At 41.1% G+C, this 21,354-nt stretch overlaps 1 protein-coding gene across 1 annotated transcript in view; it reads left to right on the forward strand.

The window, feature by feature from the left end:
• ARK2C (arkadia (RNF111) C-terminal like ring finger ubiquitin ligase 2C) overlaps nucleotides 1-9,738 on the forward strand; it is a 217,173-nt gene extending 207,435 nt beyond the window's left edge. The window contains exon 8 of the mRNA XM_089662526.1: nucleotides 9,189-9,738. Within this exon, the coding sequence (XP_089518652.1) occupies nucleotides 9,189-9,306 (118 nt within the window). The 3' untranslated portion in view covers nucleotides 9,307-9,738. The remainder of the gene's footprint in view (nucleotides 1-9,188) is intronic.
• The last annotated feature ends 11,616 nt before the right edge of the window (nucleotides 9,739-21,354 follow it).

Here is a 21,354-nt window from a genome sequence, read left to right on the forward strand (position 1 = left end):
AGATGTGTAGAACCTGATGAATTTACACCAGGAACAAGGCCAGGACAGAATACGTTAAGGGAATGGAGATATCTCCCTCTGAGGCTTTTGTATTTTGAGAGCTGGCTCCACCAGCTGTCAAAATCCCCGAACAGCGTCTACATCTGATTGGATGCTCCTGCTGTTTGGAAGACAATTTGTCTTCTGGCTCCTTCGATTGTTCACTTGAGAGTTTACGGCTGAGAGGCCAGTCAACAGGACCAACCATCAAACTTCGCTTTATGTATGGCCAGATTTAGTGTTACTAAACCCACAACAGTACAATCAGTCTGTAGATGCAGTAAAGCATGCTTGCTATACTCACTGTGGAACCTAAGGGGTTAATCCTCTGCATTGTGTAAAAAGGCTGTTTGATCCTGTCTTCTCTGATCCTCGACTTTTTACTGTCTCCAATCCATCTGCCATAGTGCAGAGCAGCAGTGGCAAGTCTACAAATGTTCTGTTTGGTGTCTATTGCTAGAGCATTTTTGTCTTTTTGGGAGGGTGCATGTCCAGACAGAGGGTCAGGGGTCATGCAGCCTCACAGGGCAGTCAGAGGGGAATGAAAACTCCTTCCTACAAGATTAACCAATGCCCAGCCGGACACTGATAGAAGTCACAAGGCTGCTATATACTTCTGATGAGAAAAGGTATTTAACAGCCAATCAGCACTGTCCAGACAGAGGGTCAGGGGTCATGCAGCCTCACAGGGCAGTCAGAGGGGAATGAAAACTCTTCCTACAAGATTAACCAGTGCCCAGCTGGACACTAATAGAAGTCACAAGGCTGCTATATACTGCTGATATATATGCAGTAAAGCATGCTTGTTAGACTCATTGTGGAACCTAAGGGGTTAATCCTCTGCACTGTGTAAAAAGGATGTTTGATCCTGTCTTCTCTGATCCACATTCCCCATTTCATCTCCTGATAGAACGGAGCCTCTGGGACACTCTGCACATGCTCTGTTTGGTGTGTACTGCTAGAGAGTTTTTTCTTTTTCTTAGGAGAGTGCATGTGATCAGCACAGGGCAAATCAGCACTGTCCAGACAGAGGGTCAGGGGTTATGCAATCTCATAGTGCAATGAGAGGAGAATGAAAACTCCTCCTACAAACTTTAAACAGTGCCCAGCCATACACTAATAGAAGTCACAAGACTACTATATACTGCTGATGAGAAAAGGTATTTAGCAGTTTGTATTTACTAAAATAATTGCATTTCCATGTTGTGTTTACTGTGGGAGATCAGATATAGTGAATGCAGGGTCCAGGGAGAGCAGATATAGTGAATGCAGGGTCCGGGGAGACCAGATATAGTGAATGCAGGGTCCGGGGAGACCAGATATAGTGAATGCAGGGTCCAGTGAGAGCGGATACAGTGAATGCAGGTTTCGGGGAGACTGAATATAGTGAATGCAGGGTCCAGGTAGACCAGATATAGTGAATGCAGGTTCCAGGGAGACCGGATATAGTGAATGCAGGGTCCGGGGAGACCAGATATAGTGAATGCAGGGTCCGGGGAGACCGGATATAGTGAATGCAGGGTCTGGGGAGACCAGATATAGTGAATGCGGGCTCCGGGGAGACCAGATATAGTGAATGCATGGTCCAGGGAGACCAGATATAGTGAATGCAGGGACCGGGGAGACCAGATATAGTGAATGCAGGGTCCGGGGAGAGCGGATATAGTGAATGCAGGGTCCGGGGAGACCGGATATAGTGAATGCAGGGTCTGGGGAGACCGGATATAGTGAATGCAGGGTCCGGGGAGACCGGATATAGTGAATGCAGGGTCTGGGGAGACCGGATATAGTGAATGCAGGGTCTGGGGAGAGCGGATATAGTGACTGCAGGGTCTGGGGAGACCGGATATAGTGAATGCAGGGTCCTGGGTTTAGTAACACTTTATGGGTGCAACATGAGAATGGGCCACAGCTGTACGAAATTGCATTTTGGCTACTTGACCACAACCTATAGAAGAGAGACAAGGGTCTTGATTCACCAAGCTTCAATAGCATTTATTGCATGCTAAATGATGCTTAAAGTATCTAAGCCCAAACCACTTTTTTTTAAGTTTTGGATAAAGCAGGAAAGGGTTAAAACCCCTATCTTTTTTTTTTTTTTATTTTCAACCATCTGGAAAGCAGTTGTCACTGGGACACATGCCTTCATTGGAAGATTTCCCCTCTATTCTTCCTCTAGTGACAACTCCAAGTTTTGGATTGTCCAATCATTCTCAGTTCTGGTGACAATGATCACAAAATAGAGAGGGTGAATCTTCCTAGCCGACAATAAAAACATTTAACCGGAATATTGATGCCATCCGGAGATAACCCATCAATTAAACAGATGGGTTTGAATTGGTGAAGATCGATGACTGCACTTATGAACTTGATAATTGAATACATTCAAAAAGGCTTATACAACCCCCACTACATGACGATATTTAATTTTTTTTTTTTTTTTTTTTTTAGTTTGCAAGATTAATATTGTCTAAAAGGTACGTGTCAAACAGCAAGACACAAAAACCATACATAAAAGATATAAAAACATCTGCACAGGCCTGTCCATAAGATATACAGTACATGTAGCGACTACCCTTTTGGCATATCAATAAATCTTTCACATTGAGGCAAAAGAGTCCACAGATCCCACTTCACCATGTGTGCTAATAATTATTCCTTGACAAAGTAATTTATCTTTGCTAAAGAGTCCAGCCAAAGAATATATATCCTCATGGATTTGATAAGAGTACTTTCACATTTGTTTACTGTGTAAGAGATTTCTCCTCCACATAGTCAATATGAGCTCAGATAATGAACTTCAACAACCCCAGACTAATCAGTAAATGTCTCAAACAAAACATCTTATCGCAACTTGAAGATGTTTATAGCCGGGTTTTTTTTTCTGTGTCAACAGGGATTCTTCCCCTGCTTCTGATTCTATGACAAATTAGATTTGCATTATGGATGCTAATAATCAAATAGGCACTCAGGACCAGACTTTTGAAACTTTTTAACCTACAGAAACTCTTAGGGCTCATGTACACTGCAGCCAGGGGTGGACTGACAACTCATGGGGCCCCCGGGCAATAGGGGATCATGGGGTCCCTGTGTCCTTGCCCAAACTCAAAAAAGCCTATGAAAAAGGTACCAGGGGCATCTCATGGGGCCCCCTACTGACCCAGGGCCCTTGGGCAGTGCCCCAGTTTCCAAATGGTCAGTCCGCCCCTGACTGCAGCTGATAAACTCACGTTTAGGAGCTGTTCAGCGTTTTTTTCAGCAGCCCCTGAACTCTCCCTAATGTTTTCCTATGTGTCCATGTACACATCTTCGTTTACAGTCGTTTACAGGCATTTGAGTTTACAGGTTTTTTTTGAACGCACCAAACTTGTGTTCAGCAGTCGATTTTATCAGCGTTTCAAACACAAAATGCTTGTAAACGCGGCAAATCGCGTTTATAAGTGTTTGTGTTTGAAATTTGTTTTTAACTCTTCCAGTTCCCGATGCTGTCCAGAGCCTTTTTTCATCATGAAAAATGCATGCAAAGCGTTTTCAAGGTACTCAAATGGACAAAACACTGAACACAGCATGTTCCTACCAAGCTTGTCACACATTGTAATGACCAATTCACACCTCAGACCTCTCCCACCCTTGGAAACAAAAGATATGTTAATGACCAGTCACACCTCAAATTCCTCATGAAGACCCCCTGCCAGGTGACCTTAATGACTCCCCCCACCAGACACCTTTCCCACCCTTGGAAACAAAAGAAATGTTAAGGAGCAACTCACACCTAGCTAATGTCAACACATACTGCTGTCTCTGCTTCCACTCTGTGTATTTCTCTGAAACAGTCTGAAATAGTTAACAATTTACTACTTTTCAGTGCATTCTGGGCATTTGGGAGGTTCTCCTGTGCTTATCTTTAAAAAACGCTTCTAAAAGTATTATGCAAACGCTACTAAACAGAGGGTTTTTTTTTAACCTACGTTCTCTAGCAGTCAGTTTCCATCGTTCAGAAGTGTCCCGTGTAAAATAATTTTTGGGTCTCGGTTAACCCATTGGGGTCAGTGGAAAAGTGCCCCTTACATCGGTGGGGAGTTTGCTATCCTTACAGACAGCTAAGAAGATCAATGGGTGTCATGTAGCTGGCTTTGCCAAGTGGTGTTGGCCATGAAACTATGCAGGAACCAGCAGAGAGGAGGGCAATCGGCTACAGATCAAGGAACCTCTGAAGGAAAATTCAGGTTTTATGGAACTCTGGTTGAGAATGGGTGACACTTCAACAGTAGGAAGTAGCCGAAATTCCTCCAAAACAATAGTCATCCGCTCGTGGGGGTTTCAGCAGTCCGTTATAGAAATATTTGTATGCCAAAAGCATAGACATGTATAAGCCATGGTGGGAGCACAAACACCCAACGTGTCCACAAATGTTACTTTCCACAAAGCAATATATATTGATATAGGCAAGAAAGCGCTGTCCGCAATCAGTATGATATGAGTGGTATAGTTGTCAGAAATTACTTTCCACCATACATTAATATTATTATTATACAGGATTTACATATATAGCACCAACAGTTTGCGCAGCGCTTTACAAAATGAAGGCAGACAAAACAGTTACAATACATTTTGGTACACAGAGGGCCCGGCTCATTAGAGCTTACAATCTAGGAGACATAGAAGAAAATGAACACTATAGTCTCATTATTTATTTATTTATTATAGGTACTTGTATAGCGCAGCGCTTTACATATATATATTGTACATTCACATCAGTCCGTAACCCCCAAGGGGGGTACAATCTAAGGTCCCTAACTCACATTCATACATACACATACTAGGGACAATTAGCTCAGAGCTGTACATTACAAAGGGGGACAATACATGAGACAGTACAGTAACAATACAATGCGATACACGAGGGGTTCGAGGGCCCTGCTCCTTCCAGCTTACAATCTAGGAGACATGTAGTGTTAGATGAAAAAAAAAGTGGTTCCAGAGTCAATACATAGTGCAAATATACTGAGCATGTGCACATTGCAGCCATACAATCAGTATCCACCAAGTAGTACAGGTATAAAATAACCATGAGCCTGACAGGTCAAATTTAAAGGACACCAGGGGCATTTCACAGGATGCAATGACAGATGATACAGAAGTGGAAAACAAAACACCAGAAGACAAGCTATGAAAAAATTCTATCCATAACAAGTTCTAGTGGTGATAGACCTGGTACTTCCAGCCATTCCCCCCATAGCTTGCAAGCATTTGCCTGGGTAACCCATGTGCTGGTAAATATGTTTTTCCAAGTAAAGCATGTCCTCTCTGTGATTAAGTCATTCTGTGTGGGTTAGGTTTTATCAGATTTTCAATGTTGAAAAACAAGCTTTCTAGCCTGGAATAATTCCCGTTGGATGGCAGCCCTCTGAGATTCAGTTAAGTCATAGTCATCTAAAATACCTAAGATACAACATTCAGGGTCCAGGGGTAAAGTGGTTTGGAACACTGTTATTAGTGTCCACAGTGCAGGGGCGGACTGACCATTTGGAAACTTGGGCACTGCCCGAGGGCCTTGCGTCAGTAGGGGGTCCAATGAGATGCCTCTGGTACCTTTTTCATAGGCTTTTTTTAGTTTGGACAAGGACACAGGGGCCCCATGATCCCCTATCGCCCGGGGGCCCCATGAGTTTTCAGTCTGCCCCTGCCACAGTGTCTACCCAGTAAAAATGTAACGTGGGGCAAAGCCATACCAAGTGAAGATCACCCTGAGCAGTGTTGCACTTAACCAGTGGTGTCCCTAGGTGTCCGATCCATTATGCTCCCCAATCCGCAGATCCAATCCATCTTGCGGGGATCGTCGGCTTGCAACCTATACGGGTTAACTGATCTTGCAGCACCTGGGGGGTGTGACGGGGACACAGAGAGGGGAAGAGCCAGGCTGTGAATGCACGACAGGGACCGCCCACCTCTGGAGGGGTGACACCACGTGTTACCGCACTGGGTGACACCAACCCTAGGGACGCCCCTGCACTTAGCACAGAGTGAGGATTGTATAACTCCCATTTTTGAGGGATTTATTGTGTTCAGAGGACAATACAAAGCTGTGAGAGTCGCTGCGTGGAATTTACGGAACTGGATGTTGCAGACTCTAGGACACTCTCCCATTGTTCTTTCTCAAAAGAACCTACATCATGTTCCCATTTTTCTTTATCCATATAGGGATATCCTTCCAAGTAGGAGTGAAGGAGCATAGCATAACACCGGGAGAGGAACCGCTTGGACTCCTCAACTGCCTTGACAAAATTAAACACAGGGGTGGAATAGAGGCACCAGTCCACTACTGGACCCCAAGCCCAAATAACATGTTGGAGTTGGGGATAATAAATTTGCATAGTGGGGGGAAGGTTATATCTGGGGCACAACTCTGGGAATGGAAGAGAACCCCATTACAAAAAATATGCTTAAGGTAAGTAATCCCCTGTTGTATCCACAGCCCTGCATTGTTCCATATAGGACTGTAGGTGGTGAATCCAGTGACCCCCTGCAAATATTGCACCACAAGCCAGACCTTCTGTAACAAGGAATAGTTAGGGTATGGCCTATTCCATGTACTAAAAGTAAGAGAGTCTAGACTACCAGGTATGTCCCGGGATTTAATATGGCAATGCATTATAGACAATAAAAAAACAGAACAAATAAATATTAAATAAGCAACTAAAAAAAATGTGCAAATAATACAGAGAAAAATTAAATTGTTGAATAGTCCCACTCCAAAAAAATAAATAGAATATGGTGAATAGAATAAAATAAAGTCCTTGTTCCAAGACCCTTGACCAGTATTCACACCCATTTGTGCTATAATCACATACTGCACTCACCAGATATTGGTGAAAAAAACACCTTGAATTTGGGCTCAGGGATCCTAGATCCCCTTAAATCAGCCTCCAATCACCAGGTAGAGATAGAAATCCCCCAATGTAGGTAAGACAAATGCCTCAGAACTCCAGACTGTAGTGTAGCCTCCCTGGCGGTATTCCCGAGTGTAGCTCGGGGTAAAGTTTCAGTACCACAAGGGAAACCCCGACCTACACTCGGGCTTACCATGCTGCGCTGCTCCGGGATCCCTCGGTCACTTACCTTGTCCTTTGCTTCCGCGATGTCCCTCCTGCAGTGTCCCCGGCAATGTCCTCCGGCGGATGCCGGCATCTGTCATCTGGGTTCCGTCCTCTGCGAGCGTCAGGACGTACGGGGGATGGAACGGCGGGACATTTGAAAATGACAAAAAGTGACATTCACTAAATACACTAAAATCACATAGTATAACATTCCTGTATCAAACCATTTCACATACATTTTGTCCCGAGTGCTTTGTCCTGCGCCCTGCCTGCATTTTTACTGTTCTTTCTGCCTGGAAACTGAGAAACGTCCATGGCGTCCAAAAAGCGTCCCTTTAGGTCAAAAGCGGTTTTAGACCGACTAGAGAACAGCGATAGTAAATCAGAACCACTTGCAGAATTGAGTGATAATGATTTGTGGGGGAAATTCCTTATCAGACACTGAAAACGATTCTGAGACTTTGCTCAGTGATGTGCGAACTTGGCCCTCTATTTCAAATTTCAGTGTTTTTGGTTTGATTATATTATTGAATTCAATTTATTATTATTATATTATTATTTTTTATGATTATTTATTAAATTATAATTTATGATTTCGTGTTTCAAGTTTTATCCTACCCGGGATGTTTACTAGACTCTCGTTCGGACAGATTTCAGTGAGTTATTCCTAAGAATTACAGGCCTACAATATAAATGCCAAATTTCCATGCAAAATAATGGTACCGCTTTCAGCACCAAAAATCTGAAATAATCAGACCGCCAGGGAGGTTAAATTAGCCTCCAACCTCCGGGACCACCAAAGATCACGGAAGTGACATGGTACATTGGACGGCAAAGCCGGAAATGCGTCAACGCGATTCGCCCCTCCTCCAGGGTGTTTTCACAGTTTCTTATTTAATATTTATTTGCAGTGTTTTTTGTTATTTTATTAGTGATATCACTAAGGAGCAGCAGCATTTTTGGGGAATTATTTCACAATATCTTTTGGTGCTGAAGATTTTTTGTTTAATGCATTATAGACAATGTCTGCCCATAACTGTTACTTGATATCTGGGCTCTTCAGCAAAGATGAATTGTTATGTCAAGGAATAATTATGAACACACTTGTCTCAATGTAACAATTGTATTGATATACTGAAAGGATGGTCACTATACCATACATATATATAAAACCTTTTTGTGATATAATAAATTAACAAAATAAATTAAATTAAGAAATCATAAATATATACCAAGAAATATAAAATATAAATAAAAATAAAGAATACAAAAACTCCCCAAATCCAAAATGTCCAATAATAAATCCAAAAATAAGTCCAAAAATAAGTCCAAAAACAGTGTCCAAAATTCCAATCTTTTTTCTCCAAATACGAAAGTTGACCTCTATTTCATCCAAAAACGTACCTCAAAAAAAATAAATATAAATAATCTAGTGCAATTAAGTTAATTAAAAGAAATCACCCCATGCAACTTCACACTTCACTTCAAAAATATTTAGAATATAATAGATGTGTGAAGTTGCACGGGGTGATTTCTTTTAATTAACTTAATTGCAGTAGATTATTTATATTTATTTTTTTTGAGGTACGTTTTTGGATGAAATAGGTGTCAACTTTCGTATTTGGAGAAAAAAGATTGGAATTTTGGACACTGTTTTTGGACTTATTTTTGGATTTATTATTGGACATTTTGGATTTGGGGAGTTTTTGTATTCTTTATTCTTATTTATATTTCTTGGTATATATTTATGATTTCTTAATTTAATTTATTTTGTTAATTTATTATATCACAAAAAGGTTTTATATATATTTCATTACACTTTCTAGGGTGGAAGGTATTAACTTTTTGAGGGTATAAAAAGAAGGAGGGTACACATTTAATTAACTATACCATACAGTATACTTATGGTCAGGTCTGTGCATATTTTTTAAATATTTGATATACTATATTTCGATAGTATGTTTATCAGACCAAAAAGACACGTTCGTTGTTAGCGTTTACATACACTTTTCATACAATGCCGCTCACTTTTTTTATTTCTTTATTCTGCAGAAGGTTACCCTGTATGCACCTCTTCCACCAAGTCTGCGTTGATCAGTGGTTAGCGACCAGTAAGAAGTGCCCTATCTGCAGAGTGGACATCGAAACGCAGCTCGGGGAGGACAGCTGAGAAAAATCCCCCCAGGATGGCGTCCGAATTCTCCTTATCAGGTCCACACGGCCTTCACCTGCAGCAAACCTTTTGCTTCCTGAGCCATTTAAAGGACAGTCTGCAAGCACATTATTCTGTAGATGAATCATAGGCACGTAACAAAAAAAAAATAAAAAATACTGGAGGATCTTAACAGCCATAACGCCCCGTTTCGCAGGGGAAGCAGGCCTTCTCCTTGCCACAGGGCCCAATCGCTGGAGACGAAGACTGGCCCTTCGCAGGTACTCTTTTGTCAGTCTGGCTTGCCAATCCTGCACTGCAAAGAATTGTACATATACCTCTCTAATATGTAGAATCAAGTAGGGGTCGTAGCTATAACTGTGGATGGCATCCGGAGCATGTTAGCTTAAAAAAAAATATTGTGTTCGGTGCCCTAGTCATCTTGTGGTGGACATGTTGCTATTAGCCTATTTTTGCACCAAATAATATTTACCATTTTATTTATATTTATTTTTTGTTTCAGGTTTTTTTTTTTGTTTTTTTTTGGTGCTTGAAGGAGCCATGACATTTGACACGTTGACATTTTCCAACTTCTGAAACTTGAGGCGAAGAATAAAATCCTGTTTACAGTTTTAAAAAAAAACAAAAAAAAGGATTGGATTGGAGCCTTAGGTTTTGTTACTTTATTTGAAATAATTTATTACTTACTTATGTTTACAGAGGATGATACAAAAGGCAAAGCTTTTACAAAAAACGGTGGTCATGGTGGACTCTGCTGATGCTGGGGAAAGGTTTTTTCATGGCCTGTTTTTCTACGGCCCTCGTAGTAGGTAGTCACATTCAACTGGACCTGTTCTGTAATGTTGAAGACGTTTCACTGCCCAATCAAGCGGCTGAGGAAGCCACTTGGATGAGTGCAAAATGTCTTCAACATAGTCCAATTGAATGTGATCAACTACTACTAGGTATACCATGACCTGAATAAATGAGAACCTCCACAGACATATGTCCCTGTTCTTTTTTTAAAAACTCTACTCTTCAGAAACTGGTATTCTAATTTTGGCTGGGCCCTGGTGAAGTATTTAATCAAAAGCCTGCTTCATGCCCAATGGCGATATTATTGTGTGGTGGTTTGCACCTCTGGATCCAATTGCAAGGCCATCACAAAGCTTGCACTCTTGATGGCTATCTAAAGAATTCTTCTGGGGACTTGATGCCAGTTTGGAGATAAGTCACCACTTGAGACACCAGATTCAGCCAAAAATTTAGTCTGCCAGTTTCGGGTAGTGGTGGCCTTTAAAAAATAAAAATTTTAGAAAAAAAGGGAATTACAGCCATATGTAGAAAGCAGCTACAAGCATTTTAATGCTATCTGCCCTAAAAGGGATTACGCAAAAGAAATAATTATAATCTGGGGGATTTTTTTTTTTTGCCCCAGAGTTCTAAAATTTACTGATTACCCTTCAAAATTTTAACAAGATCTCTCATTGCACTATGCTCTGTTATTTCAATGGAGCTTACCGTTGTGTATTTATGTAGTTCTACCCTATAGTGCCAAAATGCAGCTATATCCTTTACCTGGGTAGTTTGTTACCTAGTGACCACTTAGTATTTGAAGCTCTAGCACAGCCATTCTCAACCATGGCTCCATGGATTCCTAGGGGTCCTCCAAAGGAACCATCTGATGATGTCTGCATAGTTTGGGGGGCCAATTCCACTTGGTATTGTTTTTAACTGCCTGTAAGGGTGACATTCTGACCACCACTGTAAGGCGTGCATTCTTCCCACTGACCACCAATCAAAATGGCAGGCTTCCAACTGACCCCCCAATAAATTGGTTTTCAGCAGGGGTTTCCTGATCTGAAAATTATCAGAAGGGTTTCTGCCCAGTAAAAAGGTTGAGAAAGGCTGTTCTAGAGAGATTTTTTTACCTAAATCTCAGTGATAGTAATAAAAAATTTCTTACCTTTTGTCCATGGTTAGCAACTAACAACTGCAAGTCTACATGTTGAGGTATTATAAATTTTAAATATTTGAAATAAAAAGACTCAGGGGTTAAACTAACCAAGGGTAGTCAGTGCTCATAAAATTTGAGGTGCGGTCAACATATTGCAGTCATCGTTTAACCCATGGGTGCTCAACCTGTGGCCTGTGAGCCATATGTGGTCCTCGGAGCCCACTGATGTGGCCCTCAACCTCAAACCAGGAAAGCATACTTCCATTTACATCCTGGTTTGGTATGATTTCTGAAAGGGGAAAATCAGTGTGAAAGGGGACACAAGACAGCAAGGGCTCGTTTACATTTGAGGTTTGGTGGAGGTAATGTGTTTTTACCACACACCCCCAACCACTGGTGTAGCGTCAAGGGTCACAATGGTGACTCTGCCTATACTTCAGGGGGGCCCATACAGCCTCCCAGTCACATTGTTTTTTTCACTTGGGCAGGAGAGGCAGCAGGTCTGGCATATACAGGAACCAATCCTCTCAATTTTCCTCCTGTAACTGCTGAAAGCTGGCTTTTCCTCCTCTCCCTTCCACCGGCATTTAGTAGCTGCAGGAGGAAAATGTTTCCTATGCTATTCAAAATAAAAAAAATTCAAAATTTTGAACTATTTTATTTCATTGTGGCCCACAATCGGGGACCAAATCACCTAAAGTGGCCCTCACTCTTCAAAAGGTTGACCACCCCTGAGTTAACCCAATCAGAAGTATCTTGCCATCCCCTAGCTGTGACCAACTGCTAACAAAATTGTGCATCTTTATGGCCACTGGGAAAACAAACATACAGAAGGCTAATTGACATTCACAGGCATGTCCTGATATTAACACGCATACCTGCCTCAGTGGATAGGCCAGATATTACGTATTGATTGGACTAATGCAACCGTTGCTGCACCTCCACTGTGTCACAAATCCGATGGTGTTATTAACACCTCGCCGGTTCACTGCAGGATTCCTGAAAGGGCTGACATTCGACGGCAGCACAAAATGAAAGCCATTTTAGATCCTTCAATAAAAGCACAATTTACCTAATAATAACAAATGGACAACTGTTTGCATGTAAACAGTTGTTGGGCTTTAAAAGGAGCCAGAGAAGCCATCCAAGAACAGATCAATTGCCATTCTGCTACGTCCGTCCTTTCTGAAATCCATGAGGCTTGGCGAGGGTCTTCGGCATCAGCAGAAAGAAACCAGAACAGCTGTTTCAAGAGTCTACGTTTAGTCCTTGTAGGATAATAAACCCTCTTTTGCTCAGAGCAAAGTCTTTCAAGAGGTTGTCCAGGACAGTTTGGTTCTTTCCATGGAATTACAAAGAGGGCTGTTCAGTTTTTTATAGACCCCCAGCTCACTAATTCTGTGGCAGAGGGCTGTGTGGAGTCGCAGAGCCCTTATCTGAAAACAGCAGTGCGGAACTGGATTCATTGTTAGGGTAGGGGCTGAAAAAGATGCCTCCTCAGTTCTGTAATGGGTATACCATTCCTTTAATTGTCCAGTCTCCCGTGGCATCACTCACACCTACTTATTACATATCTGTAGCAAATCCCCCCATGATAGATCAATCCTTCCTACAGCTGATTTCAGATAAGAGCTCAGATATTCCACATCCTTCTTACCTTTAAGTAGAAGTGGAACTCCAGTCAATACTTTTTTTCAAGCTTTGGATAGAGAAAGGAATGTTTAAACCTCCAATGGCCTTGTTTTTGTCCCTACTGGGGGGTATTCACTCTCCTTTCCCATCCTGGTCACTGTTGTTACTGGGACAGAAAACAAGAGGAAATCTAAAATGTAGCCGTTGTCACTGAAAAAGGAAGTGGAGCTGGGAGGAAATCTAATTTCCTGTAAAACAATTTCAAGGCTAGGTACATACCAATGCATGTTGTGATTGAGCCTAGTTTCGTACTTGAGCGTCTTCCAGTGTGCAGAAGTGCACCACAGTCCATTTGACCTCTGTCACAGTCCCACAGTCCTCTGTGACCAAGCCCCGTTGGGCAGGGCGAAACGCGTTGAAGGGCGTGGCCAGTAAGGCGGATGAGGCCATTCCTCAACATTGGAATCCTGGAGTCGGTTGAGCCGTGTCCATCCCATTACTTGTATTAGCTACCACGGCCCATTTAAAATGATTTCCAATGGATCTAGTTCACATCTGTTTGTTTTGAGCCTGTGCGTTTTTTTTTAAAGGATCAGGTACTTTTATTCCCATAGCAGATTGCATTTTTAGTGCAACAGACTTCAATGGAACTGCACCAAAAGCGCAAATGTTGGAAAAGTATGAAAGTTCTGTTCGTGTAGTGCAACTTTGACGCAACTTTCCACTCTCTGACACTCGAGTAGCATCAAAGTAATGCGGGAACCTTTATGTGTCCAAAGAGGCATTGTTTGGCTAATAGAAAAGTATGACCGTTCTGTTCATGTAATGTGACTTTGATGCAACTTTGAGCCCCCGTTCACACCAATGCGATTACATTTGCAAAAAAATTTCTATTAGCCAAAAAATGCCTCTTTGGACACCAATGCGATTTGTCGGTACAAAATCGCATGACAAGTCGCACCCTATTTGTGCCTATGGAACCCTTCAAATCGGTGCGACTCGGATTTTAAAAAGGTTCCTGCACTATTTTTGGCGATTTCACGCGCGACTTGCATTGACATATGCGTGTAGCACTACCCCCTTAAGAGCTGCAGTAGATTTCGGGTCTCCCTACAGCTCTGCACAGCCAGGCAACGCACACCTTCACACGGGCTTGTGTCCAGAGTCAGAGATCAGACCACAATTTGACCTCCTGACTATTGCACTTAGGCTACTACTCAGCCCTCCTTTCTAACAACCAGGACTCTAGCTCCCCCTAGCCAACATTTGCTGTACTGGCATGAAATTGCACAGATGTTGGCTAGCCGCACATGAAATTGCATTGGGGGTAAGTGTAAGTAGCTGAAGTAGTGCGATTTCAAAGCCACATTTGATATGAACCAGGGCTGATGCTACTTGAGTAACAGAGAGTGTAAAGTCACATCAAAGTTGCACTACATGAACAGAACTGTCATACTTTCCTATTATTCCCCCCCAAAAATGCTACTTTGGACACATAGGGGTTTATTTACTAAAGCTGGAGAGTGCAAAATCAGGCTCCCTTCTGCCTAGAAACCAATCAGCTTCTAACCTCAGCTTGTTCAATTTAGGGCTCATGTACATTGCAGTTGATAAACTCACGATTAGCTTTTCTGCATTTTTTTCAGCAGCCCCTGAACTCTCCCTAATGTTCTCCTATGTGTCCATGTACACATCATCATTTACACGCAGTTGAGTTTACAGTCGTTTTTTTGAACACAGAAAACTTGCGTTCAGGAGTAGACTTTATCAGCGTTTCAAACACCAAACGCTTGTAAATGCGTGTAAATGCGGCTAACAACGTTTATAAGCGTTTCCGTTTGAAATTTTTTTTAACTCTTCCATTTCCAGATGCTGTCCAGAGCCTTTTTGCATCATGATGCATGCAAAGTGTTTTCCCGGTACTCAAATGGACCTGGTACACCATACTTTGAGGTTTCGCATGAATGAAAATATATTAGACACTGCCGCAATAATTTCTGCACAGAAAGGAGCCGGAACACATCCAATCACCACAAAAAAAAAAAAAAGACAGCTAATCTCAACACATACTGCTCTCTCTGCTTCTGCTCTCTCTATTTTTCTCAAAATGTCTGAAATAGTTAATTTTTTACTATTTTTCAGTGCATTCTGGGCATTTTGGAAGCTCTCCTGAGGTTATCTTTTAAAAACGCTTCTAAACGCAAACGCACATAAACGCGGTATGCAAACACGGCTAAACTGACATTTTTAACCTACGTTTTCCAGCAGTCAGTTTCCATCGTTCAGAAGAGTTTGCCAAACACCCCGTGTACAGGAGCCCTTAACGTTCGTATGGAAATTATGAAAAAGCATTTGTCAGAACATTCTTTCTTTCATTATTGAGTCAATTTCGATTGATTGATTTTTGATATTTTCCTCGATCGGTGGTCTCAACCAATCAGCTGCAGCTGCTGATCGGTGTATTCTTCAAGCTACAGGTGGCGTTGTCAGAATACAATGTACCAGCAGCTGGGATACCTCAGTCTACCTCTTTTATGCGGATGAAGGAATCTGTTCATTTTTTATTGTTTTTTAATTCAGCCTGCTGACTGGACAAAAAACGCTCATAAACGCGCATAAATTCAGCTAAACATGCTTTTTTTAACCTACGTTTTCAGGCAGTCCGTTTCCATCATTCAGAAGTGTCCCGTATACAAACCTAAGCTTTGACAACCTGGAGGCTGATTTCCATGCGGAAGTGAGCCTGATTTTGCACTCTCCAGCTTTAGTAAATAAACCCCATAGGTTCCTGCACTACTTTTATGCTACTTTGATGTGACTTTGATGCTACTTGAGTGCCAGAGCGTGTAAAGGCACATAAAAGTTGCATCAAAGTCGCACTACATGAACAGAACGGTCATACTTTCCCATTAGCAAAAAAAACGCATCCATTGAAGTCTATTGCACAAAAAAATGCAATCTACTGCGCCACTGACCCTTTCAAAAAATACACCGGCTCAAAATGCACAGATGTGATCTAGATCCATATGAAATCATGTTAAATGGACTGTAGTGCGTTTCTGAAAACTGGAAAATGCTCAAGTGTGAACCTAGGCTAAGAGGTGATTTCCCCCAAAGGGAGCTCAGATATCAATAATAAACAAGCCATGGGTTACAACCAGGGGCGGACTTGCCATTCGGGCACTGCCCGAGGGCCCAGGGTTAGTAGGGGGCCCCATGAGATGCCTCTGGTACCTTTCATAGGTTTTTTTGGGTGTGGTTTAAGTGTGGGCAAGGACACAAGGGCCCCATGATCCCCTATTGCCCGGGGGCCCCATGAGTTGTCAGTCCGCCCCGGTTAAAACCCTTCCCTACTCTATCCAAAAACTAGAAGAAAAGCTTTGCCTGCACTTCAAATGAGCTACAAGCTGTAAATCACAAAGCAGCATCAAAGGCTAGAGTTTCACACTTTCCTGGAGAAACTCTTCAAAGAACTGGTAGATAGACCACAACTTTCATAGTGTTGGAACTGAAAAGTATTAAACTCTTAAAGAACAAGCACATTTTTTTTTTCAAAAAACTTTTACAAAAATGTATTTAAAAAAAAAAAAAAAAAAGCACCAAGTTTTTAATCAAAGCTATTTGTGTGTATGAAACCCTACAATCGATGGGCTGTATTGTTGGAGACAGTATCTGTGTTTTGGGTACCACGTGTTTAATATCTCGTGAGGTTTAGACCGCTTTAGAACGATTTTGGAACCGTTGTAGATCACAGGGTTTTGTGACTTTAAATGCCTTATATTTAACAATCATAATTTATGACTAACTTGTAGAGTTTTTTGTGGGCTCTTATTTAATTATTTTTATAGTTGTTTTTGGCCTTTTTAATTATAATTTATTTATTTAGAGACGTTACTAATTTGTTTTTATATTATATATATCTATATATGACTCCTATTACCTCATTTTTTTGCATTGTTCGGATATGGAATGCGCTGCATGTGACGGTACGTTTAAAACAAATGAAATCTTTATCTTGTGAACAAAAAAAAACAAAAAAAAAATAGCGAATAATAACGACGATTAATTCAGGGTGTGTGTTGATGAAGTGTATTTTTTTTTTTTTTCCGTGGTGCTGTTATCTTGAAAAACATTCCATTAAGAATGCAAAACCTTTGATTCTGTATGCTGTGACCTAGTGGATACCTGCAATATAGTGAACGTGATTAGCACATATAAATATGATTTGCACTCATGATCAAACCGAGATGAACCTTTTGCTTTCTTCAGCGTTTATTAAATGATCATTGTGGTAAAAAAAAAAAATCCCATTCCAGGAGATGGCTTAATCTCCTATCCGTACCTCTCAGCGTATGAACAAGAGGCATTCTAATTGGTTAGCAACAACACTGGACGGCGCTGACCAATTAGAATCTGCCTAGCCCATCCTGTCAGTGCTGGGAGGAGAGAGGAGAAAAACCGTAGAGATTTCAAACTCCTGGACCGCTGAGGCAGCAGATCATGGGGCATTGGTACAGTGAGACTGGGGGGGGGGGGGATGGGGAGGGGGTCCAGTGTAGGGTCACCTTACAGATTTTCTGTAAAATTGAACTTATACTTTCAATGTGCTCTTTATTTCTATTTATTTTCTTTTTCTTTTTTTCTCCTTCTCTTTCTTTCTTTCTTTCTTTCTTTCTTTCTTTCTCTTTCTTTCTCTTTCTCTCTTTTTCTCTTTCTTTTTTTCTTTTTTCTTTTTCTTTCTCTCTTTCTATCTTCTTTCTTTCTTTCTTTCTTTCTTTCTTTCTCTCTTTCTCTCTTTTTTTCTTTCTTTTTCTCTTTCTTTTTCCTCTTTCTTTCTTCTTCTTTTTTTCTGTCTTTTTCTTTTTTTTTTTGCTCTCTTTCTTTTGCTCTCTTTCTTTTGCTCTTTCTTTTTCTCCTTCTTTCTTTTTCTTTTTTCTTTCTTTTTCTTTTTCTGTCTTTCTCTCTTTCTTTTTCAGCGGGCAGCTGATTTTAAAAAAACTGGTTCCTAACTTTTGTAGCTGGCTCCTAGATTCAAAGCAAATTTGTCAAGCCCTGGGTTATAGGTAATAACACAAGAGATTTGTTGATCCAGATTATATCTGCTCCAGAGAAGAGAAAAAAGTAAATTCCTTTCTCACCTCCATCAATTTGTACCATGCTTGATAAGGTTTTTTTTTTTGTCTTTCTCTGGATCAACTTGGGGTATAAGATTGTGTATGTGGAGGTTTTCTATTTCTATTGGTTGAACTAGTTGGACTTGTGTATTTTTTCTCCAACATGGCTAACCATGTAACTATGGGGTCAATTCCCTAAGAGTTAAATAACGACTGAAAAAAAAGCGGTAAAATAACGCATGCAGTAAATTTTTTGCAAATGTACAATTCACTAAGAATTTTGCGGTAAATAACTCATGCGGTAAAATATCTGTATTGCGGTAATTACGATATTTTCATACGGTAATATAGTGCACGGTAGCTGGCTGTTAAGGAAACCAACCATGGCATCCTTAACAATGGATAACTCATCAACTGTCAGCGGGTGTAAACAAAACATGCCAGTAATACAAATGGTGAAAAAACAGTGTGGGACTAACCCTCCGCCTTGGATTGTAAGAAAAAACCCACACCAAAATTTAAAGAAAAACAGCCCTTAGGTCTGTTATGGATTTTGGGGGAACCCCACACCAAAATGGAAAAAAAAATGGCGGACAGGGGGACCTCACATGGTTTTTCTTTAAATTTTTGGTGTGGGGTTCCCGGTAATATCCATGCCAGACCCCTGGGGGTTGGGATCGAAAAAATATCGCAAAACCCTGGTGATAAAGATCGCATTTTTTTAACTTTCTGTTCTGTTTGTGAATTGGACTTAACAGCTTACTGCATTGTTTTTTTGTTTTTTGTTGTGGTATTTACCAACACATTTTTAATTTTGAATTAAATACTGCAGAATCGTTATTTTTTCTTGTGAATTGGACATTTGTCACCACAGGGGTGGACTGACCATTTAGGCACTTGGGCAGTGCCCGAGGGCCCGGGGTCAGTAGGGGGCCCCATGAGATGCCCCTGGTACCTTTCATTGGCTTTTTCATAGGCTTTTTTGGGTGTGGGCAAGGACACAGGAGCCCCATGATCCCCTATTGCCCGGGGGTCCCATGAATTGTCGGTCCGCCCCTGGTCACCACATGCAATAATGTATGCAAATGAGTCACGTGGCAGTGTTATCACATGCAGTAACCTTTAGTGAATTGACCCCATTGTAACTTACCTGGAAATCTTTCAGCAGACAAAATAGCTCCTGTATATCTAGTATTAGTTAATCACATTCAACTAGACTTGTCCTGTAATGTTGATGACATTTTGCAGCCTATCCAAGTCACTTTTTCAGTTCTAAAGAGCTCCTATAAATTTCAAAGGTGTTTTTAGCTGGTTTTTTTTCAGAGTACTAAAATATTTTAGACGATAAACGCCCATTAGGCAGCCATCTTGTTCCACAGTTGTATAGTTAGCCCCAAAGAAACTTTCAAGTTCAACTCTTCATAAATTCTAACTGTGTAGTCCAGATGAAAGCAAAAGAGACCACCCCTGGAAAGGAACACATTTCTTCCCCGACCCCGTAATTGACAGCCAGATTAATTCCCTGGATTCGAACATTCCCATATGATGAGATCAACACTATATTTTGTCGCAGAAAGTGTAAATTGGTTTGACCTCATAATGTAGCTCATCTCATCAGCGAAAAGGTTAATGGACATTGCGCTGTTCATTTTAATAATGGACGGAACTTGTCCAGCTGATACAATGACATTATGTTGATAGTAGTAGGAGAGGGGGGTGAACGGCAAAAACTGTACGAGAGTTTTTTTCAATTATGCTATGCTAATGAGTTTAATGCGTAGCAGGCATTGCACCACTCCTGTGTGTCAATGAGGGATCAGACTTGATATGCAAGGCGTAATGGAGCAAAATGTTCCTTTTCTGTAATTTTTTATATACCTGTAGTATCAACAAACCTGAATCTTTGCTGCTTTTCGAAAAAATGAAGAGTGAAAAAAACAGGGGATAGGGACAGAAGGACTATATGTGTAGTTTTACATAACCATTAATAGGAAAGGATAGTGGAACTATAGTACTTACATCTAGCTATGTTGCAGTATCCTCTCCAAATGGGTACCTGACCTATCAGGGGCGGACTGACAACTCATGGGGCCCCCAGGCAATAGGGGATCATGGGGCCCCTGTGTCCTTGCCTAAACTCAAAAAAGCCTACTAAAAAGGTACCAGGGGCATCTCATGGGGCCCCCTACTGACCCCGGGCTCTCGGGCAGTGCCAAATGGTCAGTCCACCCCTGCAACCTATCATCAAGCATGTGGATAATATAAGTATCTATCTCCATGCAGATGGTTTTTTCAGTAGATAGTCACAATTAATGCATATGGAGAACCAAACCTGATGCTGGCCCCACACCAGTAGAATTTCATTTGAATGCATTTTTTTGGAAAATTGGTTGGATTTTCTAATGATTAGTGGGGACAAATCAACATTTGTTTTCAAATGTAGTGACAGTAGGATGGAAAATTTATCTCAAAGAAATGAAATTCTAATTGTGAATGTGATTTCTGTTCAGTAAAAGTCATAAAATGTAGATACATTTAGAAAATTAGATTCCATTCAAAAAGCCCATCTGGATGACATTTTTAAGGGCTTTCAAACTGAATTAGTAGACTCGATGGTGGCAAGAAAGAGCGTTCAGATGAATAATTTTCCTGAATTTCCGTAAGAACGTTCATCAATCTAACCGTGTATTGGCCCACTAAAGTCCCCCAGGATAGGCTATGTCACGAGTAGCTGGTATGAAATTAATTAAAATTAGATTCCACTCAAAAAGCACATCTGGATAAAATTTTAAGGGTTTTTGAACTTAATTGGTAGACTCAATGATAGCAAGAAAGAATGTTCTGATGAACAATTTTTCTGAATTCCCGTAAGAAAGTTGGAACTACAATCCAACCGTGTAGGGCCAGCTTAAGTCCGCTAAGGTGGGCTGCATCAGGATTGGCTGGTAGGATAACAGCTGTAATAAGAAAGGTCCCAAAATGCTTGTGTTGCAGAGGCACCTGGTGTTGGTGGATTTTGCGTATGGAGCAGACAATTAGAGAGCTCTTGTGTCCATGATTAAATTGTATCGTCGTAGTTAAATTAAAATGCTATATTACGCATTTTTTTGGCAACCCACCACTTCTTCAGAACAAATACGTCATGTACATTCTAGTTAGAAAGCATTGTGTACATTATGTGTATAGAGTATATGTGGGGCTTAGCACAAATTATTATTATTACTCTAATTTTTATTAATCCCCACAAATACCTTGAACCTACAGTGATGCTTTCTTACATCTGGAGTCTATAAAGATTTAATCGTGGGCACAAGACCTCTCTAAGGCTAGTGACAAGGGGCGGACTGACCATTCGAGCACTCT

Source organism: Staurois parvus, unplaced genomic scaffold (genome assembly GCF_062004578.1).
Source record: "Staurois parvus isolate SC_StPar_1 unplaced genomic scaffold, SC_StPar_1.0 ptg001489l, whole genome shotgun sequence".
Lineage (NCBI taxonomy): Eukaryota > Metazoa > Chordata > Amphibia > Anura > Ranidae > Staurois > Staurois parvus.